The following is a 21463-nucleotide window of genomic DNA, read 5'->3' as shown; positions in this document are numbered from 1 at the left end:
CGCGCGCCCACCACTCACTCTCGTGCTCCTGTTATCCTTCTAGATGGCGGCGCGTGAGTCACAGAGTCAGAGACAACTGTGTGACGTGGCATCCGGTACACAGTTCGTGACAGAATTTTACATGCCCTGGTCGGACGGAGGAAGGTTGGATTGGGTTGCTGATTGGTTTTACAGTTGTTGTTACTGCTAGCCTTGAAAGTTTCAGTGGAATTAGTACACACAAATCATCATCAGTTTCATCGCACTACTGTGCAGTAGAGGAGTTGCTATCATGGCTGGACCGCTGGAGCGGGCCGTCGCCTTTTACAAATATTTTCATCCTGCGTGGTGCGCCAACTGGTAGTAAAATATAGAAATACTACCAATCTCGCTTTTTTTGTTAGAAAACGGGATTCCTGCTTGCTTGTTTAAATCTTGGCAGGCAGCAAACCTATCCATCAGCCTCGACAAGGAAATTTGAAGAAACTACTCGATGCCGTACGTACCTTCATTTCAAAATCATAAAATAATATTGTGCTACAAGTGATAACAAAATAAATAATATTTAATAAGATAAATAATTAAACGCTGTAGGAAAATCTACCACGTCATATAGTATTTTGGAATAGAAAACTCATCACTTCAGTTGATTCAGTTGGGCAAACGCGCGCGAGTGCCGCGCGCCGCCGGTGGCGACGGAGCCGCGGTGAGCGAACGCCCGCCCGACGACGCTCGAAACCGGCGGCGCGGGTTCCAGCCCCAAGAGCCGCGTAGGAGCACGTCTCTGCAGTCCAAAGACACAACGTGGCAATGGAAGCTTCGATGCGATCAGAGGTTCGGTTTGAATTCGATACGTGCAATTTTAGTACTTACTTCCGTTCTAAAATAAGTGTATCTATAAATATCCGTATTTAGCGTTTTTACTATCCGTCTTATTTGAAAAATTTATAAAAAATATTAAAAAAATTAGTCACAAATAAAGTACTATTTATGTTTTATCATATAATAACAATAAAAATACTAATTATAATTTTTTTTTAAATAAGACAAACGGTCAAACGTTAAATATGAATAGTGCTAAAACTACACTTATTTTGGGACGGTAGTAGTAGCACGTAAAACTGCGTAGGACGGCTTTTTTTGGTTCTGGATGACGGCGGAGTCGCCGGGGTGAGTCACCGCCGTGCTGTCGGTTGGTTCAACGAAGCGTGAGATCGACAGGATGCAGCAGCAGCTGAATGATTTGCAGGGGCGCAGGCACCTTTCAGCTGACGGGAGCGTCATTAACTGTTGAACCGGCGTGGACTGGTGACTGGTACGATGACAGAGACGGCCGTGTTTATGTGCTTCCGTAGCTCGATCGGATTGACAGGAGGGGATTTCTTGACTTTCTCGATAATACTGGACGTTTCTGCTGGAGACAGTTTTTCTTCCGATCAATTCAGACGGAAGAACACCATGCATAAGCCCCCGTCGCTCACACGGATGCGCTAGTTCCATTTACAATTTTTTTTATAACACTGACTCACCTAATACCTGTTCAAAATTCGAAATATAATAAGGTTTTGTATTGTTCGGTCATGACGATGTCCAACTCATTCCATCAAGGGGGGTACACCTTTTGAAATGGACAGAATCACACACTTCCTAGTGGCTAAACTTTCCCCAAAACTTGTGGTGACCAAATTGATCGAAAAGAAATGAGAGCCAAGTTACACCTTTTCTCGGGAAAAGTATAATTAATGGGATGGTGTAGTTCTGTATGCATGACTTCACCCACCAGGATTTTAATATTGATGCCTACAAATATTGCGCACATGTAGGTGTGATTCTAACATGTAATTAGTGAGATTAGAGATGTACCGCAGGTTTTTATATCCCTCTGAGTATATGTTAGGAGCGTATTCACAGGGGTGTGAATGTGGTGTTACTTATGTAGTGGTGTACGCTCGCGTATGTGACTGCGTATAATATAAAAAGAGTTACACATTTTCCCATTTTCATTATACGCAGACACATATGCGAAGAAATACTCTTTTCGTAAGAAGAAAGGCAAGAAACAGGGGCGGAGGGCTCGGTAGGGCAAGGTGTGGCACTCACCATAGCTTGTTCCTCCCACCTACCCAACCCCCCCCCCCCCCCACCCCAATTAGGCCCATTGGACTTGTTTTTGTGTAAATGGGAGTGGGACCATGACCTTGAAACCCTAATCCCTATTTCCCCAATTCTCCAATCCGAGCACCTAGTCAAATCGGTGAAATTCAACGGCGTCACGGCGCTGAGGGGAGCGGGCGCGCCGGCGTGCGGCGGCGCGGCGGGCTTGCTCGCGGTCGCGGAGGGAAGCGGCAGCCGGCAGCCGTGCGGTGTGGCGGCGGCGCTGCCGCGCAGGGCGGCCTCGAGGAGGGGAGCGGGCTAACGGCCGCCGGTAGCCCGCAGGCGGCAGGGTGGGTGCGGCGGGGCGGTGCCAGGCAGAGGCAGGCTGCAGGCAGGCCGAGCAAACAACAAAAGAAAGAGAAGGATTCAACTGAAGAAATCAACACAAAATGGATAGAAAGAGAAAAGGAAAGGCATTGGCTTCACAAAAGAGGTACATATTCTTGAATTTTTGACAATTTCAGAACATTGAGAGAGATATATTCAAAGGACTTGATTTTCAAAAAATCAAAAAAGCATTTCATAAAAAGAAAACTAGGCAAATGCAATTGCCTAAATCTCCTAGACCTAGAAGCAATTAAATATTTTATGTTTGGTATGCTTTTACATTTTATTCCACTCATAGCTGTTTACCTTATCAATCTCAAGTATATAATATACTAATCAATCTTTATTTTTTGCTATTTGTTTTGCAGTTTCTACATGTTTATCTACTATCCTCACTTGTTCCTATATGTGTTACTGAACGCTGGAATCTTGAGGTATTTTTGAATGCCTATTCTATTTACAATTTTGGCAAATGGATGATAAATTGTGAACTTTGGACTAGTGCTTGTTGCCATGCTTGAGATTGTGTCATGATGGGATAATGTTGCGTCATATAATATCGGGCATTGAGATTGTTTTTTTCCCCTTACTTCTTGTTCTGCTCGAATTCTCGCGCTAGTCCATGGGCCACACCTACTATTTTTTCCGTCCTCTGCCACTGGCAAGAAATACTAGTCAGACCATGAAATGAAGACTGGACCCTTGCAACCGGCCCATCTATCCAGGGCCGTCGTTGTTCACATCATGGGCCCTTAGTTAATCCCTCGAAATATCCGGCCCAGTTGCAAGATAATTTCCTCCCATACGCCTTCGTCTTCGCCGCTCCACGTACGACCCGACGCGCGCCTTATCCACATCAACCGCCCTATTTTTCGCGCGGGCGCGGGGGAGCCAACGGACGCGATGCGGATGCGCCTCCTCGTCGTCGTCGTCACTCCCTCCTCCACCCCGCCATGCCTTCCCCGACCTGCTACTTGCTCCTCAACCCCACCGCCTCCAGGTCCCACCACCGTCCCCGCCTCCCCCTCCCCGCCGCCGCGCCGCCGCGCAGGCGGGTCCATGTCTCCTGCGACGCGCGGAGGACGGGCGGCGGTGGCGGTGGCGGTGGGGTGAAGCGCGAGGCCATACCTGCTGGAACCGGCAAGGCCAAGAAGCAGGTCGTGTTCTTCGACGCCGCGCCACCGGTCTCGCAGCGGGGCGGCGGCGGCGGCGGGGAGGGGGAGGGGGAGGGGGAGGGGGAGGGGAAGGTGGCGAGGAGGAAGGAGAACGCCGCGTTGGGGTTGGTTAGGAGGTTGACGAAGAGGACGCTGTCGCTGCTCTCCAACCTCCCGCTCGCCATCTCCGAGATGTTCGCCATTGCCGCGCTCATGGCCTTAGGTGATTCGCTGCTTATTTGATACTACTTCGAATTCGCTAGCTTAGCTTCTCCGGAATGGATTGCCCATTTGCCAGTATGTGATTGCTGTTTTTTTTTATTCATGATTGTGATTGCAATTTGCAATTTGCGATTTGCAATTGCAGGCACGGTGATTGATCAAGGGGAGGCGCCGAGCTACTACTTCGAGAAGTTCCCCGAGGACAACCCGGTGTTCGGGTTCATCACGTGGAGGTGGATCCTCACTCCCGGGTTCGATCACATGTTCTCCTCGCCGGTGTTCCTCGGCCTCCTCGCGCTGCTCGCGGCGTCGCTCATGGCCTGCACTTACACCACTCAAATCCCCATTGTCAAGGTTGCCAGAAGGTAGAAATGGCCATTTTCTGATGTGCAGGTTTTCTCTTCTTGATAATGATAGTTTGTCTGATCAGAATTCAGAACATGAGTTATACTTGTAGATAATTGCAAGCGCTGATCAATTGTTTCTTGCAGATGGTCGTTCATGCATTCAGCAGGAAGCATCCGGAAGCAAGAATTTGCGGAGTCACTTCCCCGCGCATCCATCCAGGATTTAGGAGTTATATTGATGGGTTATGGATATGAGGTGATTTTAGTCACATTCTGTGCATTTCATTTGCTCCGATATGCATTTAAATCATGTGTGTTTGATGTGTGTTTCAGGTATTCACTAAGGGTCCATCTCTGTATGCTTTCAAAGGACTGGCTGGTCGGTTTGCGCCTATCGGTGTGCACATAGCTATGATTTTCATCATGGCAGGTGCCACGCTTAGCGCAACAGGGAGCTTTAAAGGATCGGTGGATGTACCCCAAGGGTTGAACTTTGTAATCGGAGATGTGATGAAACCTAAAGGAGTTCTCTCTTTTGTGCCTGATGTTTTTAATACTGAAGTCCATGTCAATCGGTTCTACATGGAGTACTATGATAGTGGAGAGGTAGTCAATTTTGCCCAGCATTTCATATGCTTGTGTGATGTCAGATTTACATGTGGCAAATATTTTTGGCTTTCCAGGTTTCACAATTCTATAGCGATCTTTCACTTTTCGACCTTGATGGCAAAGAGGTCATGAGGAAGACTATCAAAGTGAACGACCCCTTGAGGTATGGTGGGGTCACAATCTACCAAACCGATTGGGGATTTTCAGCATTGCAAGTAAAGAAAAATGGTGAAGGTCCTTTCAATTTGGCCATGGCCCCCTTGAAATTGAATGGTGATAAGAAGTTATTTGGAACATTGTTGCCACTTGAAAACTCCGGTTCTTCCAATGTCAAAGGAATGTAAGTTTTAACACTTCCCCTGTTTGGAGCTAAATGATAAACTGGACACATTCCCTATAAGCTATTAACTTCTTCTCTTGATGGCTTGTAGATCGATGCTTGCTCGAGATCTGCAGTCTATTGTGTTGTATGATCAAGAGGGTAAGTTTGTGGGGGTTCGTCGGCCAAGCTCAAAACTACCGATTGAAATAGATGGTAACGAAATAGTTATTGAAGATGCCATCGGTAGCACCGGTCTCGATCTTAAGGTCAGTGCTCCTGATAAATTGTTTTGAATTTGCAGAAATTTTGTACATGTTTGATATATCATTAAACGTGCCTTGTATTTATTTCCCTTGCCATCAGACTGATCCAGGAATTCCTATTGTGTATGCTGGATTTGGTGCACTCATGTTAACGACCTGCATTAGTTATCTTTCACATTCTCAGGTGTGTGCATATGGCACTTCCTATGATTATTTTTGAAATATAAGTATTGTAAAACTGCTACAGATTTACGATTTGATTTCTGTCTAGATATGGGCATTGCAAGACGGAAGTACAGTAGTCATCGGAGGAAAGACAAATCGAGCCAAGCTTGAATTTTCAGAAGAGATGAACAGATTACTTGATAAGGTGCCAGAATTGATTAGCGTCAATGAGAAAAAAATCGATAGTAAACAAAGTGCTACTTAAGGAATTTTTATTTTGAGATTGGGCTGTTCGAAAAAATTTGCAAATGTTCACTTGTGGTTGAGGCTGGATTTCACAAATCATCTTCGAGGACATAAAATTATACCGTCTTTTCGGTGGAAGATAGGCTATGATTCAACTGATCCCACTCTGTATACAACCCAAAACGGCACACAGCAATATTTTGTTTATCAGACGGTCATGATACAATATACCGAGAAGAAACTGAACTGACAATGTAACTACATAACAAATTTACAACAGAACAATGTGCCAAATTACTAGATGTACCCTCCTTGAGCTGGTTTTGTAACTGTTTTTGGGAGCCTATTTGTAGAAAATCATACAAACTTATATATTACAATAGATGCTTGATTGGTTGGTTGGTTTTTGAGATATGTGTGTAAATACCTCCATGGCAGTATTGCATTGAGATAGGAATGGAAGGTGTATTGTCAACGAGAATCATTATTGCTGTGGTCGGTGTGGTGACATTGGAGCATCAATGGAGTACCTTGTTTTGTTAGGTCCATCTAGATCACGTTGGTACATACCATTTTCCATACCGGTCAAATCAAGGATGAACATAAACTAACAAGCAAAGATTCTTCTAACCGGTCATTTTCGATGCTTGAACCCAATCATGAGTTTCAGGTAGGTCATTTATCTATAACTAATTAACCGGTCACATCTACTGCCATGTGGTGATGCTACACAGACATGTGCCACTCTCAGTTCCTAATGTAAGCTTTCCATGAGAGGCACATGGAAGCTTTGCAATTGTTTTTTTCTCCTTCATTATTGAGTGGTACCAAGATTTCAGATTTCTTGCTCCCCGAAACGTGGTATGATCTCTCTTCAGATCTCAATATCCACTGAAAAGAAATATGCAAATCTGGGCATTTGATGAAAACATGATCACCGAAAATCATTTAGGACTGAATGATCTTCCCTATTTTTAGATACTTCCCCCCTTCTCTGAAATACAAGGAGAAGTCACTGACCAACTGAAATGTCTACTGAATCTGAATTCTTCACAAGTCACTCACTGCTTCACTGCATTCAGTTTACTCTTCCCTGTCAGCTTCTGAAGACCTGCAAGCCAGCAAAGACTGAATTTTTTGAGTGAAAGACTGAAATCTCACTCGTCAGGTCAAGGGTCTCTCTCAAATTAGCACTAATTCAAACCAACGGAATCTTGAACTCATAACTAAATCACGGATTCCGAGATATCGTTGTTCGTTGGGCGGCGGCGCGAGGATCATGAGCATGTGATGGCACTGTCTGTTGGGAGTTAGATAATGCCAAGCTGACAGTATCTGAGGCACTGTGCAAGGTTAGTTGCCATGCAGATGCAGCCCTAACTACCTTGTGATCATGGCATTCAGTCAAGTCAAAACACACACACAAAGATGATTGCTCAACACCTATAAATGGAGGAGCACACCTCACCTGTTCTTCACTTCTTCCATAGCTGCATTGGCAATTTGGCATTTGCTGACAAGTGTACAAGACCACACAGCTTTTCTACTACATTTTCTTGGGTTTCTTGAATGGCGAACGCGAGTGTTCCTAAGCCGGCGAAGCGCCTGTCGCGCAAGAGGAGCTTCAGGCTCGGCCTGCCGCTGCTCTGCGGGCAGTCCGACGTGGCGAGCCCACGCGGCGGCGGCGGCGCCGCCGCCGCCGCCCGTTCGTCGTCGTCGGGGAGAAGGCAGGGCGAGCTGCACAGGATCTTCCAGCACTTCGACAGGGACAACGACGGCAAGATCTCCGGCGCCGAGCTGAGCGCGTTCTTCGCGTCCATGGGCGACGAGATGCCGGCGCCGTCGCCGGGCGGCGGCGGCGCCGCCGCCGGCTACATGCTCGACTTCGCCGGATTCGTTGCCCTGATGGAGAGAGGTGACAGCCAAGAAGAGGACCTGAGGAGCGCCTTCGAGGTGTTCAACGCCGTCGAGTCCGCCGGCCGGATCACGGCGAGGGGCCTGCAGAGGGTGCTCGCGCAGCTCGGTGACGAGCGGTCGGTCGCCGACTGCGAGGCCATGATCAGGGCCTACGACGTCGACGGCGACGGCGGCCTCGACTTCCATGAGTTCCAGAGGATGATGAGCTAAGTCCATGGAATGCCTCAGCTTGAAGCTGCTACAGCGAGTGAGTGACTCAGCGAGGTGTTTTTCAGTTTCAGAGTCCTGAGAAAATTATACTGCTACTATAGGTTGTTGATAAGTCTGCTGCATCCAGATGACACATTGCAGATTGTTTACAGGGCAGAAGAGTTCTTCAGAGCTCTTTTGCTTGCCTGGAGCAAATTTGTTGTTGTCATCTTGAGTTGTTTGGTGTGCCACACACTTAATCCAGTGTATCAGTAAAGTTACAGTTGATTTCCTTCTTTCAAAAGAAAAGAAACAGTTACAGTTGATTTCTTGGCTTCACCTGTATTTGTTCAGGAATAAATCGTCGAGATCGTGCACCCTTTTCTTATTATCCAAAAACACTGAAATATTCTAAAATATAGCCGGATAGATCCAATATATTCTTAAAATAGACAATTTGCACACACTCCTCCCCCCCCCCCCCCCAAAAAAAAAAAACACCAAAAAAATTCAATATGCCAACCACCACAGTTAAATTTATTAGATTTGTTACAAAAATATTGGTATTAACTCCTAGAGGATAGCCAGTGAGCTAAAAAGAAAACAAAAGAACAGACAAACAACAAATAGATAGGACAGACAAATAACAATTTTTTTTTCAATCACTCACTCCGCTCACCCTTTTGAGTTTTGATTGGTTATGCAATACCATTTGAAATACAATGAGACCATGGTTTCATCATCTGGAAATGACAGATAACAATATGCCGACATAACAAGGAAATGTACCAACTTTATTTTCACATAGTATAATTCGATTGGGTAACTGTAAATTAAGTAAAATTCAAATATGAAGGTTGTTTTTCTTTCAAATTTTAGAGGGCACATCTCAGGGAAATCTTTACAGTTGCATTGTAAACATTGAGTTTGTACATGAATCCATATTACAGTAAAAAAAAAGCTACTATTGCACAATGCTGCAATATTCATTGCAGTGCAACAAACTGATGTCATGATAGTAACAAGCAGATAAGAAATTCTGCAACCAGAATTCAGAGAGCTTCACTTATATTTGATAAAATGAAGCATCAGAAGCACAACGCGCACATATTCTCAAGCCTTGCAAGATAAGTACTAATTTACATCCCCATTTTGTTTTCATTTCCTGGGGTTCTCCCTAACAGCAAACCGAGTAAGACATTACCCATTATCTAAAAAGTAAGACATTACCACTACTTTCTCAGTGATATTCTACATGAAAAAAGATGACAATTTTTTCTTGCAGTCTATAACCACTTGAGACCTCAACTCCGACCCGGCTGAGATTGATTCCCTTGTTCAACATAAGGCCGCACGAAAGTCCTCTTCCACCACACCTCAAAGGCCTTCTGCAGATTGGGGCAGCTATCCCCAACCTTCAAGAAGCTCCCGAGCCATGAAAGCAATATCGTCTGCTGATCCTCGAGCGGGAGTGTCAAGATAGTACGCCCGATCCCTTCCTCGACAACTTTGCGGTCAAATGACCTGCAGCCATGCTGTAACCAGTTGTAGTCATCCATGAGAGGCTGCAGCCAGACATCCAAGAGAAGCTTCCTTGTGTCCTTTGAAGGGAGCATGTCTCCTTTCCCAATTGCCACAAAGAGCCTTGCTGTGACGCAGCTGACAAGATGGCGCGACTTGGTTGGTAACTTGGAGTGAAGCTCAGCCAACTCACCCTGGTTAGACCACATGACTGCAAACTCACCAGCAGCATTCCTGTCGGCCAAAATCTCAGTTAACCAAAGGAGATTATCTGCTTCTAGAGCAATTTGTCGAAAAACTGGCTCTTTAAGGTCTAAGGATTGCTCAGCAAAATCGTCGGCAGTCGCTTGTCGAAACAAGGTCAACAAGGATTCCAGGCAATTCTGGCAAGAGCTGTAGAGAGTCTCAGCATAGATATCCACAGATGTACTGGTACAGCTGCTATTCTCCTTCAGAAGCTTCAGCACCAGGGATTTCATTTCGCGGCGCCCTCTATCCTCGCCGCTCTTCAAGACTAATTCTATGATATGCACAAATGTGTCATTTGGTGGGCTTGTTAGGTCAGAGCATACCCTCTTCAGTATTGGGCTAACACCATAATTCCCACTTTGCAGATGCTGAACAGATGATACCACATTCTCCTCTTCTTCCCCGACCCAAGGGACGGCTTCCAAGTACTCTAAGCAAGACAAAACACATGCTTGGAAACCTAATAATTCTGCAACCTGTACATCATAAATTCAACATTATACAGGGAACAACCAAACTAATGTATAGAACAAAAGGCGCATTTCTTCTAAAGTTTCAACATTGGTTGGTCCTAACTCCTAATTGAGATGTCTTATTGGTGAGGGATGACCAAGGCCCATGGATGCTGTGGGCCTGATCTGTGGAAAATTTTTCCTTACAATTGCTCCATAAAGCACTGACACAATAATGCATGGCAGCCTGCCTGGCTTGATTTTGTTCCAACCCCCCACCAACTGGTATGGCAAGATATATTTATCAGTTGTGGGCTCTATTCAGAGTTTGTCAACTTGTAGTTATTAAGTGACATATTGAAGTATATGGGTATAGAAGACATAAAAGACCATATCCCTTTGATGTAACAACATGAAACAGACATGCATATAATACATGCAATGCTTCTTTTTTACATTAAAGATTATTAATTACAAGTGGTAGTAAATAACAATAGCTTCTAGGGAATATTTCTGTTGGATAGACATAAAAGACTGACATTAACGACAACTTAAGTAGATTGTATATCAAAAAGCTTGTAGAAATTTCAAAAGTTGTAATACAGGGAAGGCTATTTTGATATATGACTAATACTGTAGTAAGCTAGATGATAAGTAAAATTAAATTCTGACAGAATGGTAAAAGTTGGGACCGTACCCCCTTTTCATTTTGCATATTAGCTTAGAGAGTTGAAAAAGGAAAATTGATGACTATATGGATTTTCAGTAAACTGAGAAAATAAACAGAACCAATATTTAACTGCAGCAAACCTTCAAGATCCGAAGAACGCGTGGAACACTTTGCTTGATAAGCCTCTGCTTGGCATCATTGCAGTACATCAATCCAACTGTCTCAACATAGATCTCCACATCCTCACAATCAGGCACCTCCATGCTTGACATTGGGGATTGTCTTGAGAGCTTATCAGCAAACCAGGTACTATTTTCTGCAAGGATGTTCCTGTGAACACTCATCTTTACAGCAACACCATCCTTGCCATACAACACAACCTTGAGATCACTCATCTCAAGTTGACCAAATCCAACAGATATCTTATGCTGCTTCTGTGGTCTATCATTCGCTACCTTCGGTGGATTGGGTGTTGAATTTTCCGCTGGCGCGCACTTCTGTTCATCCGAATTGATTCTAGACCTTGTCGGAGTTGAATGCGCTCTTCTCTCTGATGAAATGGTAGGCGCCCTCTGAACCGAAGAGGCCTTTGATGCAAGAGGAGATGCACCCCCTTTAGGCTTTGCCTGCTGATTTTGGTTCTTCATTGTCTTTTGGAGCACGGCCTGCGACGGGCAGCACCAGAATCCTTCTGGTGTTACAGCAATGGGGACATTTCTGATCTTTGTTGCTCGGGCATCAAGGCTCCCAACCTTGAACTCTGTCATGTTGCCTTAGGAAGCTTACGGCCAATGACTTGTCTGATATTAACTGTAGAACTAGCACTTGTTCATATACCTGAGCAGCAATCCATAAGAGCAAAATTAGTGAACTCAAGTTTTAAGCAACTAGCTAAAATGGTCATGATAGTGAATGTATGTAATTAAACAAGAAGAGCTGACAATTTAGAGTATCTACTGTATGAGCAGGAAGCAAACCATATAGAACATACATAATTTTCAGTTAAGCCACCTTTTCCTAACCTGCATCTCAGATACTGCAGTTTCTAAGTTAAATCCAAATATTAGGAAATTCATAAGCTTGGAACCTAACATGAACGACCACAAATACCAAAATTTGCAGAGCCTGAAAACAGGACGCTCTATCTTCAGCGAATTGGAACGGCGACCAATGAAAATCACACCTTATAGAGCGGCCAAATTCAACATAATTCACAACTCACAAGCAAACAGTCCTAACTTTTCTTAATAAACTAACAAAGGCAAGAACACTGAAGTGCAAACAGGAAAATGACCAAAGGAGCTAACAATAACATACCTCTGACTGAAGAGGCACTGAGCACAATCCTCCTCCACTCTTCAGTTCCGGGCACGCACCAAGCCCCAATCCTTGAGTAAATTCATGAACTGCAACATCACCAGTTCACCAAAAAATCACCTACCATAGGGCAAACCAGGACGAATTCTCCTCAAAAGTTCAAGCTGTCACACAATGGCACAGACTGAACAAATTGCCAAGAAGAGAACAAAATACCTCTTCCCCACCACAGCTCCGCAGCAGCCAGTATTAATCATGAGCCAGCTGCAGCATCTAGCCAGGCATGACAAGAACCTCACATCATTTCTTTCTCCCCCACAGTTGAAAAAGGAGAGAGAGAGAGAGAGAGAGAGAGAGAGAGAGAGAGAGAGAGAGAGAGAGAGAGAGAGAGAGAGAGAGAGAGAGAGAGAGAGAGAGAGAGAGACGAAGGCAAGGCAAAGAAAAGAGGCAGCAAGGGGAAAGCAATGGAAGGAAAAGGGCACAAAGCAGCTTCCTTTGAGCTTTACCAGACGAGTGGTGTCCTCCCTTTAACCATCCAAGCTACCACACCGGCCATCATGGCGAGCTTCTCCTCTCTGAAATCTCTCTTCTCTTAGCTTTTCTTTCTTCTTCTCCAGCTCTCTCCTCTAGCTTCTTTGCTTCTTCTCCCCCTTTATCCCTCTTGGCTCTGGGTGCTCTCTCTCTGTCTCTCTGTTCCTGTTTGTACAGGCAGCAGCACAGAGCACAGACGCTAGTGGCTGGCGACTTGGCTCTTCTTCGTCCTCCTCTGCTCGCATCAGACACCTCACTGGCTAACTCTAACAGTGCCCTAACTTAACCAGGAGTAAAAAAAAAAACTTATCTTTACCAGTATATCTCCATTGGTTCTTGTGAAGAGGAGCTCCTCCTCTCCTCTCTCTGTCTCTCAGTGTGTGTGACAGGTGGGGCCCGTAGTCAGTGTGAGATCTACTCCACTCTTGGATGCTGCGATCGTTTTGTTTTTACCACCAGCCTCGGCGCTTGGATCATCCGAGCTGGAAGAAGGGTAATTTATCTGGCAGTTTGTTTCGCCCCAAAAAGCTTTTTGATCATCACATGCACGTTTCGATCTTACCATTACCATGATGGATTATACATATATTCACTTGGTTTTTACTGAAAGTAATACTACTGGTAGCACATCAAGATTATTATTTTTCTGTTACTTTAAGCATGTATACATGGATGCATCTGAATAAAAGAATCTTGCAATCAAATTAACCTCGAAGCATGTCGGCATGTTGCTTCAGAAGAACTCATCATCAGCAAGACACGTTCTTTCTTGCATAATCTTAGTGTAGTACTATTATGCATGCCCAACCCCCTCCGTACCAAAAAAAACAAACCCTGATTTCCGTGTACAACGTTTGACCGTCCGTCTTATTTAAAAAATTATATAAAAAATTAAAAAGACAAGTTACGCATAAAATATTAATCATGTTTTATCATCTAACAACAATGAAAATACGAATTATAAAAAAATTTCATATAAGACGGACAGTCAAAGTTGGACACGGAAACCTAGAGTTTGCTTTTTTTTTAAGGACGGATGGAGTAGGTGCTAGCACCCTGGAGCAAACAGGATACTTAACTGTGAGCATTAGGGAACAGTATAGTACTTAACTGTGAGAGTGAGCATTAGAACAGGTACAATAGCAGGCTATAAGCCAGCTGCAAACATATTTTAAGGAGATAAATAAGGAGAGAGAAGGGCAGCGGGCTACAGATTTGTAGCCAGCTGTAGCACGGACTTCAAGACGCAGTGTGTGTATGACATGTGGGACCAAGTATTGATAGTGTAGTATGTAACTATTGTATGAATGAGCTATTAGATTGACTATATATAGATGAATTGGAGCTAGTGGTTGGCTATTCTATTAAACTTGCTCTTAGGGAGAAAGATTTGAACTTTGTCTTGAGTTGTGTGGGACATAATCCTAGTAGGGAGCAGCAGGACAGGACAATGACAAGGCAAAAACCTGCAAGAGACCAAGAAATCCAAGATGCCATCGGAGTTGGCAAGCAGCCAGTGTATGTACTATGCTGGCTTGTACCGTTTGCTTGACCTGACACCAGTAACATTTGCTTTTGGAGTTTTTGAGCTTTGGTGACATTCACAAGCATACTCCTGTGAATGCATGGAATTCGAGGTATATACTCTGGTTTCGGAACACAGGTCCAAAAAACTTGCTAAAACTGAGGAGGAATTGGGGGTGTGCAGAGTGGAGTAGAATGCAATGCACGGGTTGCATGTCTTTGGAATTAGAATCTACTAGTAGCTAGGAAATGTTAGTTTTGACCGTAATTTTGCACGGTTCTACAACCCGGTGTGTACTCAAAATCAGATAGAATTAGCAATTGTTCGTGCGAGTTTGTTTCGCGGTTTGCAGATCGAAATTGGCATTGGCTTGTTACGAGTGTCAGCGTCGATGCTTCTGTTCAGTTAAAGATATGTGGTTCAAATGCGTTCGAGAAAAAAAAATGTGGTTCAAATCTGTACCGCTCTTTCCCTCTCTTTTTTTTTTTAACTTTTCTTTCCTTTTTCTTTTCCTTTCCGTTGTTCAAATTGAACAGCAGAAGGTAGCGCCTTGACTCGATGCTTTTGACCTCTCAGATCAGCTACTATGGCCGGTCATGTTCAGTGATCGTAATAATTTCTGCCCTGGTTTTCGATCGACTTTGTGTGTGAACACGGTTCGTTGCAGCTACAAATTGCCATGCCCTTTTGCTTTAGAGAAAAGTCGGTGATCAGATCAGCTAATCAAAGTGGAAAACTAGCTTTCCTCTGGTAAGTGCAGATATTAGAGTCCAGTTAGTTGGGGTGGAACGGGACCGATTTGATCGACCTAGGTTCAGGAAAAGCACTACGGAGTACTAGCTGGAGTATTACCTTGGTTGTTGGTCTGAACTGTATCTGCTCAACGTTGAACCAACCAACTATTGATTTATTTTCCTTATCCTCCCAGAGCTCCAGTAGTCCAGTGCCATTGACACGTTCCGTGCTGCTTCAGTGCTTGGTACTAGCAGATTGTGTTATGAGAGACTATGTAACGGTGTATCATGGTAATGGAATAATTGACATCAACATAATAGGTATCGAATATAATATCGAGGGTACCAAATATGATACACCGTAGATATTAGATCCGGTACCTATGTATCATGCTGACATCAGCATTGTACTTTCGATAACAAACATGATATCTTGTATATACTAGGTCTCGTTTTTAGAGATTATGATAAAGTTAGCATGGTACATGATATCTGGTAGATATCAGATCTGATATTTGGGTATCATCTTACCGTTCTGTGATATTCAATATTGTGATCGTGTTTGCGCACGACATGTTACTTAGCTCGTGGGGTCTCATCACGTTTGTGCATGGGCGCAGCGGGGCTGGCGTAGCGGCGTGGCGTGGAGTGGCGTTTGCCGCGCGTTGGAGAGGAGGGGGAGCGCCCACATGTGATGTGGGGCGCGCGCGGCGCGGGCGATGGAAAGCAGCAGCCGGGCCGCGCCCGCGCGCACGGCACGGGCGCACGAATGCATGATTTTCGCGGTGCGCCCGCGTTGGCGCTTTGCTCCCCCTCTCGTCTACTACCCGTCCCGCGTCCGCGTGTGCCGCGCCGCGCCACGCGGCCGGCGAGGCGAGGCCGCAAGGCGACTCGAGGTACGCGCGCGTGACGCGGGCGCTGGCGCTGTGGGCTGTGCTCGATCGACTTTCCTCGTTCTCGTGGTCGCGAAAAAACACACGTACTGACGTACGGGGGTTTTGACGCACGCGCGCGTGCTTCCCGGCCGGCTGCGTTGTCGCTCGCTCGTGGTTTGTTGGGTTCGTGTGCTTGGCGTGAAGGTCTCTGTCAAGTGGCGTGCCACATTGTCGTGGTTTGTTTTCCATCCAATAGTTTCGTGTAGACGCTACCCGTTGGACTGTTAGCTCGTGGCAACAGCTAATCCCATCGAGTCGTTGCAAGTAGGCACGCACGCCTTTGCTCCATGGTGATACTCTTGATAACACGAAACGTAACAGAAGCCCAACACAGATCCATTGTCGTCTAGTCCGGTTAGGATATCTGGCTTTCACCCAGACGACCCGGGTTCAAATCCCGGCAATGGAACAATTTTTTTTGTTTTTTTTTTGGTTTCACACTCACGGGCTTCAGTCTGACGCTGTACAAAGGCCCACTTCGGGATGCAGTGGGCTTCCTCAGAGGGCCCATATTCACCCTTTTCATGCCGTTCTATTCGGTTGCGTTTGGTCTGCCGTATGGCAGTGGTGGGATGAAAACGAGAAAATGGACATTTAGCCATGTTCAAAACACGGTTTGGCTATAATGCCATCACGAAAACACGTTTCGCTAAAATGCCAATATGAAGCGTGTGCTCACCGCCACTTTGCCATTTTAGCCCTTTTGTGCATTTTCGAAATCATTTTCGCTCCTCCTTCGGATGACAAGACAAAATTGCCCTTCATGTCCTCCGCCGCCGCCGTTGAGGGAGAGGAGCTCGTCCTCGCCGGTCATCTCCATGTCCACCACGAGCAGCTCACCGTCTTCCTCCTCGTCCTCCTCCATGGATGGCGTCTAGAGCAGCGCTATATGGGATAGCCTAGACGGTGAGGTGGCCGGCGAGTCCTCCGACATCTTCCCCTCCCTCGACCTCGCCACCTCCGCCGACTACCTCGCCGCGGTCAACGACGACATCTCTGAGGTCACTTCGCCGCGGTCGACGATGGCGGCTAGGATTTCGAAGCGGCCCCATGGCCTCGCCGGCGACGGAAGTGAAGGGGTAGCCCCATGGCCTCGCCAGTGACGGAGGCGAAGGGGGATGCGATGGAGAGGCAACAGCAGCTGCTGGCGAGCCTTGCCGGCGAAGGAGGCGGAGAGGGACGCTGTGGAGAGGCGGCAGCAGCTGCTAGCGAGCTGGAGCGCAAGCCTCCGCTGCCACGAGGCCACCTCGGCGACCTTGCCTCCGCCTTTGTGGTGCCGTATGGCGGTGGCGGGCAGGGGCAGCCTCCACCCGCCCGACCTCGAGGATGCCGCCGCCGCCGCCGCCGCCGCTTCGTCTACAAGCACCGCCGAGTCCTCCACCTCGACGACCTCGCCTCCGCCTCGTCGAGCATCCCGGCCATCGACATTGGCACGCTGGTGGGGGTGGGGGTTCGGCATCCCGGCCATCGTCATGGCCGTCACCATCGTCAGCTTCTTCGTCGGCGGACAGGGCGTCGTCGTCGGCGGTGTGGAGGTCGTGTATCTCCCTTCGCTGCGGCGTTGCCATGCCCGCGTCGCCATCGTTGCCGCCGCCGCCGCCATGTGTTCGCTCGCCGCCTCCTCCATTTCAGCCACGTAGACCACCTCGCCGCGCTCGTTGTCTTCCTCCCATGAACTGGATCGATCCTCTTTTAGCCGGCGAGCAAGGGCAATTTGGTCCCATCAAGCTACATTCCAACGAAAATGCAATTGAAATGCACAAAATGGCCAAAATGGCAAAGTGGCGGTGAGTGCATGCTTCATATTGGTATTTTAGCGAAACGCGTTTTCGGGATGGCATTCTAGCGAAACCGCTTTTTGAAAGTGGCTAAATGTCCATTTTCTCGATGAAAACGGTCACGGAAATTCCCGATCGATCGGGCGCCTTTTTTTAAGGGGTACCGTTTTTAGCTATTTTTAAATTTTGTTTTTTATAATTTCTTTCTGCATCGTATTAATGTCGATATTGAGTAGTTTAAATGATAAATATGGTCAATTACCGGCCGATCGAGCATCGTTTCCGAAGAGATGCTACCGATTCTAACCATTTCTGACCATCATGGATAATATGGAGCATGGCTTTGCTTTTTCCAATACTTTGCTACTAATAATTTAAATGTTTTATCATGCTAATTCATTCATATAAAATAATGTTGGTGAAAACTTAGCTACTTTGCCGACCTCTGTATGATTTCATGGCAATGCTATTCCTTATTGGTTTCCTTTTAAACGTATTTCGAAAATAACCTATAGCAAGAGATACTTTTATTGGTTAAACTGTAAGTAGACGTGTTCGGATATGATTGTTGTCGTAGTGGCTGTAAAATTTTCAAAATGGATGTAACTTGCAACGGCATTCAATTACTGCAACAGTTACCGATGAAAGCAAAAGACTAACAATATAGTAATACCGATGTCATACTATTTATCTATGGTGATCAATATGTCATTCTCTTACAACGTGCCACTTCAAAGACACTCTATGGGGGCTACAAACCGTCCAATCTTCGAGAAGGCATGTTTGGTTGTTATTTATATGGTTATGCTACAACTACTATAAGGAATGGGCACTCTCCTTAGAGCAAGTATAATACTGAGCTATAAGCCTACTATAAGCTTATGTGGAGGAGAGATGTAACAAAAAGTTAAGAGTGTTGGCTCTCATGCAAGAGCTAGCTTAACACAAGCTCCAAGACAAATACAATTAATGTATAAGTGAGAGATAGAGAGAGGAAAAGAAAATTGTAGTCAACCTTATAGCTAATCTATTATATAAGTGAGAGATAGAGAGAGGAAAAGAAAATTGTAGTCAACCTTATAGCTAATCTATTATATGTGTTGGTTTTAAGATTGGCTAATAGTAGAAAGTGAGCTCTATTATTATCCTTACTCTTAGCATTCTTCTACATCCCACATTCCCGCACATCCGCAGCAAAAACAACCGAACATACTGAGTACATAGCTCAATATTAGATAACATTTTTTTTTCCGATGCAGGTGTGACCTTATGGAGATTCAATACTCACCCAATCTCATGTCGTGGCCATAGGCAACCATAACCTTCGATCGTTAAGAAAACAAAGACGGCTTGTGTGTGGGGAAGACCCTGCTACTTCACGGTTGCATGTGAAGTGGATGCAGTTCAGTTGTAAGGCTAGCTTAAGTTATTATCTATTTGGTTCGGTGATCAGATCTTACAGGTGAAAAATGTCAAGCACCTCTTCTTTCCCTTTCTCTTGTTTGTTTGGTTATTGTTTCTGTTGGTCAATGTAATTCCCTAGTATTTTTTTCACTTTATTATTCTCTAATACTTGTATGCTTGCATAGTCAAAGCATGTCCGATGTAAGATTGTTTAGTTTGATGTAATGCCAGTGGACATTTCTAAAAAGATATTTTTGGAAATCACATTTTCGGTAGAATAACATAAATAAGCAATCGAATGGAAATAATCCAGCCGATTAGGAAGAACGGGGCCATTGTACCACACTCTGTAGGCTGTAGGCCTGTAGCCTCTGTTCCCTAATCCCAGACAATCTCGGTCGTTGATTCCCAATCTACCGGTGGAGACGCCACCACTGCACGCCGAGAAATTCAGGCGAGAAGCGGAAAAGCTTATCCCTCTCCCATCGCCGCGGCGGCCTATCCATCTCTCTCCCCCGCACACGCTCTCCCTCCCATGGCGCTCTCCCTCACCACCGCCTTCTCCCACCTCTCCCTCCCCTCCACCTCCAAGTTCCACCCGCTCCCCCTCCTCCACCTCCGCTTCCCCTCCTCCTCCTCCTCCCGCCGCGCCGCGCGCCTCGCGCTCGCCGCCTCCGCCGCCGAGGCCGCCGAGCCTGTCGAGGTGGAGGAGGCGCCCGCCGAGGACGGGGCGGATGAGGTGGTGGCCGTGGAGGACGAGCTGTCCGGACCGGCGCTGCGAAAGTACGTGAAGCAGCGGCTTCCCGGGGGCTTCGCGGCGCAGCGGATCACCGCCACGGGCCGCCGCAAGACGGCCATCGCCCGCGTCGTGCTCCAGGAGGGCACCGGAAGGGTGTTCATCAACTTCCGCGATGCCAAGGTGTGTGCCCGTGCCCTGCGCGCTTACTTTCCGATTCGACTCGAGAAATGCGCGCTTGCTAATCTCGTAAAACCATCGCAGCGGCATTATCTTGGGCTCGGGGATGTAGCCTGTAGGCTCTAATTTCATCCTGCGTTTGGTTGAATGCACAATTTATGCTTCAGAAATCGGGTATTGGATGCAATGCACCAAAAGGAGTAAAACTTCACCATAGAGTAAAATGGAGACTTCAACTAACAAAAGTAGACATTGATGTTTAGCTTTACACATGCTTGAGGGAGATTGTGGAAACTGCTTGTTTTGTCACACAGATGATGTATCAGGAAACTTCAATATAACAGTGAACATAAAGTTTAGTTTTGCGTACTTGATGGAGGTTGTGCAAACTTCTTGTTCTGTTACTCAGATGATTAATCTAGTCTTGCACTCTTGCATGCTTAGGATGCTCTCAGGGTATGCCTTGATTGGCACCATTTGCTTCAGTGCTTCACATTGTCGAAAATAACGAATACTGGTTGTCCACTCCACATAGAGGTTTTAACGATGATAATGCATATAGTGTCTTTGATCATTTTATCGAGGATTAAACTATTCGATGATGCAGATATATTAACTACAGTCAAAATTGAATATTCTATTAAAATAATTAGTCTCCTAAACTACACCTAACATTGATATTGATCAAATTACGGTTTTGGGCATAAGTTTTAAATTATTGTGAACTATCTATAAATTGTGGTCACATAGACCAAAACACTAGCTTTCAAGTTTACACTAATGGCCTGGAATTGGTGTAATGGTGTGCACAAGCATACAATATCTTTTGTGAATCTCTCTGCTCAAACATTAAAAATCCGCAGGAGTATTTGCAAGGAAATCCAATGTGGATGGAGTACTGCAAGGTACCCCTGGTGACCCTAGGGTTCGAGAACAGCTACGACGTCTTCGTCAAAGTTCACGGGGGTGGTCTCTCGGGCCAAGCCCAGGCCATTTGCCTCGGCGTCGCCCGTGCACTGGTGAAGATCAGCACCGCAAACAAAGTTACTCTGAGGGGAGAAGGTTTGCTGACAAGAGACACCCGTATAGTTGAAAGGAAGAAGGCTGGTCTTAAGAAGGCACGCAAGCGCCCGCAGTTCTCAAAGCGTTAGAGTATGCACAACCTTGTTGTTAGACTCATTTAAAAGTTTTACATTCCACAGTTTGTATTGGCCCTTCTCTGTTATTTTCTGTGCAAATTATGTGCTCCTCACCACAGACTTGTAATCTTCGTTCTCTGTAAGCAATTTTATTGAGGTCACAAAAGGCAATTATCTTGAAATCATTCCTGATATCTGATGAGAACAGCTGCTCAACTTTACATCCTCATATAGTCACATAAGACAATTATAAAGGTCTTGAATTCTGAATGCAGAGTAGGAGTATTTTTTATACTTCTTTTTAGCCAATTACCATGTTGGAAATGCCTTTTTGTAGGGAAACTAGATAGAAAATGGCGGCTCTACCATAAAGATCAAATGCAAATATGCACAATTCT

The 21463-nt window shown here is 45.6% G+C and overlaps 4 protein-coding genes and 1 non-coding gene across 9 annotated transcripts; 4 read left to right on the top strand and 1 right to left on the bottom strand.

The window, feature by feature from the left end:
• Positions 1 to 3318: 3318 nt before the first annotated feature.
• On the top strand, positions 3319 to 6271 carry LOC4334251 (cytochrome c biogenesis protein CCS1, chloroplastic-like). The gene is made up of 8 exons (NM_001418722.1): positions 3319 to 3837; positions 3982 to 4201; positions 4328 to 4439; positions 4517 to 4789; positions 4867 to 5132; positions 5224 to 5380; positions 5478 to 5561; positions 5649 to 6271. The coding sequence occupies exons 1-8, from the start codon at positions 3414 to 3416 to the stop codon at positions 5805 to 5807; spliced, it is 1695 nt and encodes a 564-aa protein (NP_001405651.1). The 5' UTR covers positions 3319 to 3413; the 3' UTR covers positions 5808 to 6271.
• Positions 6272 to 7220: 949 nt separating this feature from the next.
• LOC4334250 (probable calcium-binding protein CML41) lies at positions 7221 to 8220 on the top strand. The gene has a single exon (XM_015772440.3). The coding sequence runs from the start codon at positions 7358 to 7360 to the stop codon at positions 7913 to 7915; it is 558 nt and encodes a 185-aa protein (XP_015627926.1). The 5' UTR covers positions 7221 to 7357; the 3' UTR covers positions 7916 to 8220.
• Positions 8221 to 8783: 563 nt separating this feature from the next.
• LOC4334249 (BTB/POZ domain-containing protein At3g50780) lies at positions 8784 to 12821 on the bottom strand. 5 transcript variants are annotated; one of them, XM_015777244.3, is made up of 5 exons: positions 12610 to 12821; positions 12320 to 12376; positions 12104 to 12223; positions 10927 to 11623; positions 8784 to 10140 (listed from the first exon to the last, which is right to left on the bottom strand). In XM_015777244.3, the coding sequence occupies exons 4-5, from the start codon at positions 11551 to 11553 to the stop codon at positions 9199 to 9201; spliced, it is 1569 nt and encodes a 522-aa protein (XP_015632730.1). In that variant the 5' UTR covers positions 11554 to 11623; positions 12104 to 12223; positions 12320 to 12376; positions 12610 to 12821; the 3' UTR covers positions 8784 to 9198. The 5 variants fall into 5 exon arrangements, with proteins under 5 accessions (XP_015632730.1, XP_015632731.1, XP_015632732.1 ...); XM_015777245.3 differs by having other exon boundaries at positions 12104 to 12192; XM_015777246.3 differs by having other exon boundaries at positions 12320 to 12367.
• A 3342-nt stretch (positions 12822 to 16163) lies between these two features.
• Positions 16164 to 16237, top strand: TRNAE-UUC (transfer RNA glutamic acid (anticodon UUC)). Its single transcript has one exon. It is a non-coding gene; the product is annotated as a tRNA-Glu (tRNA).
• A 3246-nt stretch (positions 16238 to 19483) lies between these two features.
• On the top strand, positions 19484 to 21259 carry LOC4334247 (small ribosomal subunit protein uS9c). Its single transcript, XM_015773380.2, has 2 exons — positions 19484 to 19929; positions 20790 to 21259. The coding sequence occupies exons 1-2, from the start codon at positions 19546 to 19548 to the stop codon at positions 21075 to 21077; spliced, it is 672 nt and encodes a 223-aa protein (XP_015628866.1). The 5' UTR covers positions 19484 to 19545; the 3' UTR covers positions 21078 to 21259.
• The last annotated feature ends 204 nt before the right edge of the window (positions 21260 to 21463 follow it).

The sequence above is a fragment of the Oryza sativa genome, chromosome 3 (genome assembly GCF_034140825.1).
Source record: "Oryza sativa Japonica Group chromosome 3, ASM3414082v1".
NCBI lineage: Eukaryota > Viridiplantae > Streptophyta > Magnoliopsida > Poales > Poaceae > Oryza > Oryza sativa.
Note: the sequence above shows the minus strand (reverse complement) of the source record. Positions and strands in the feature narration are given on the sequence as shown.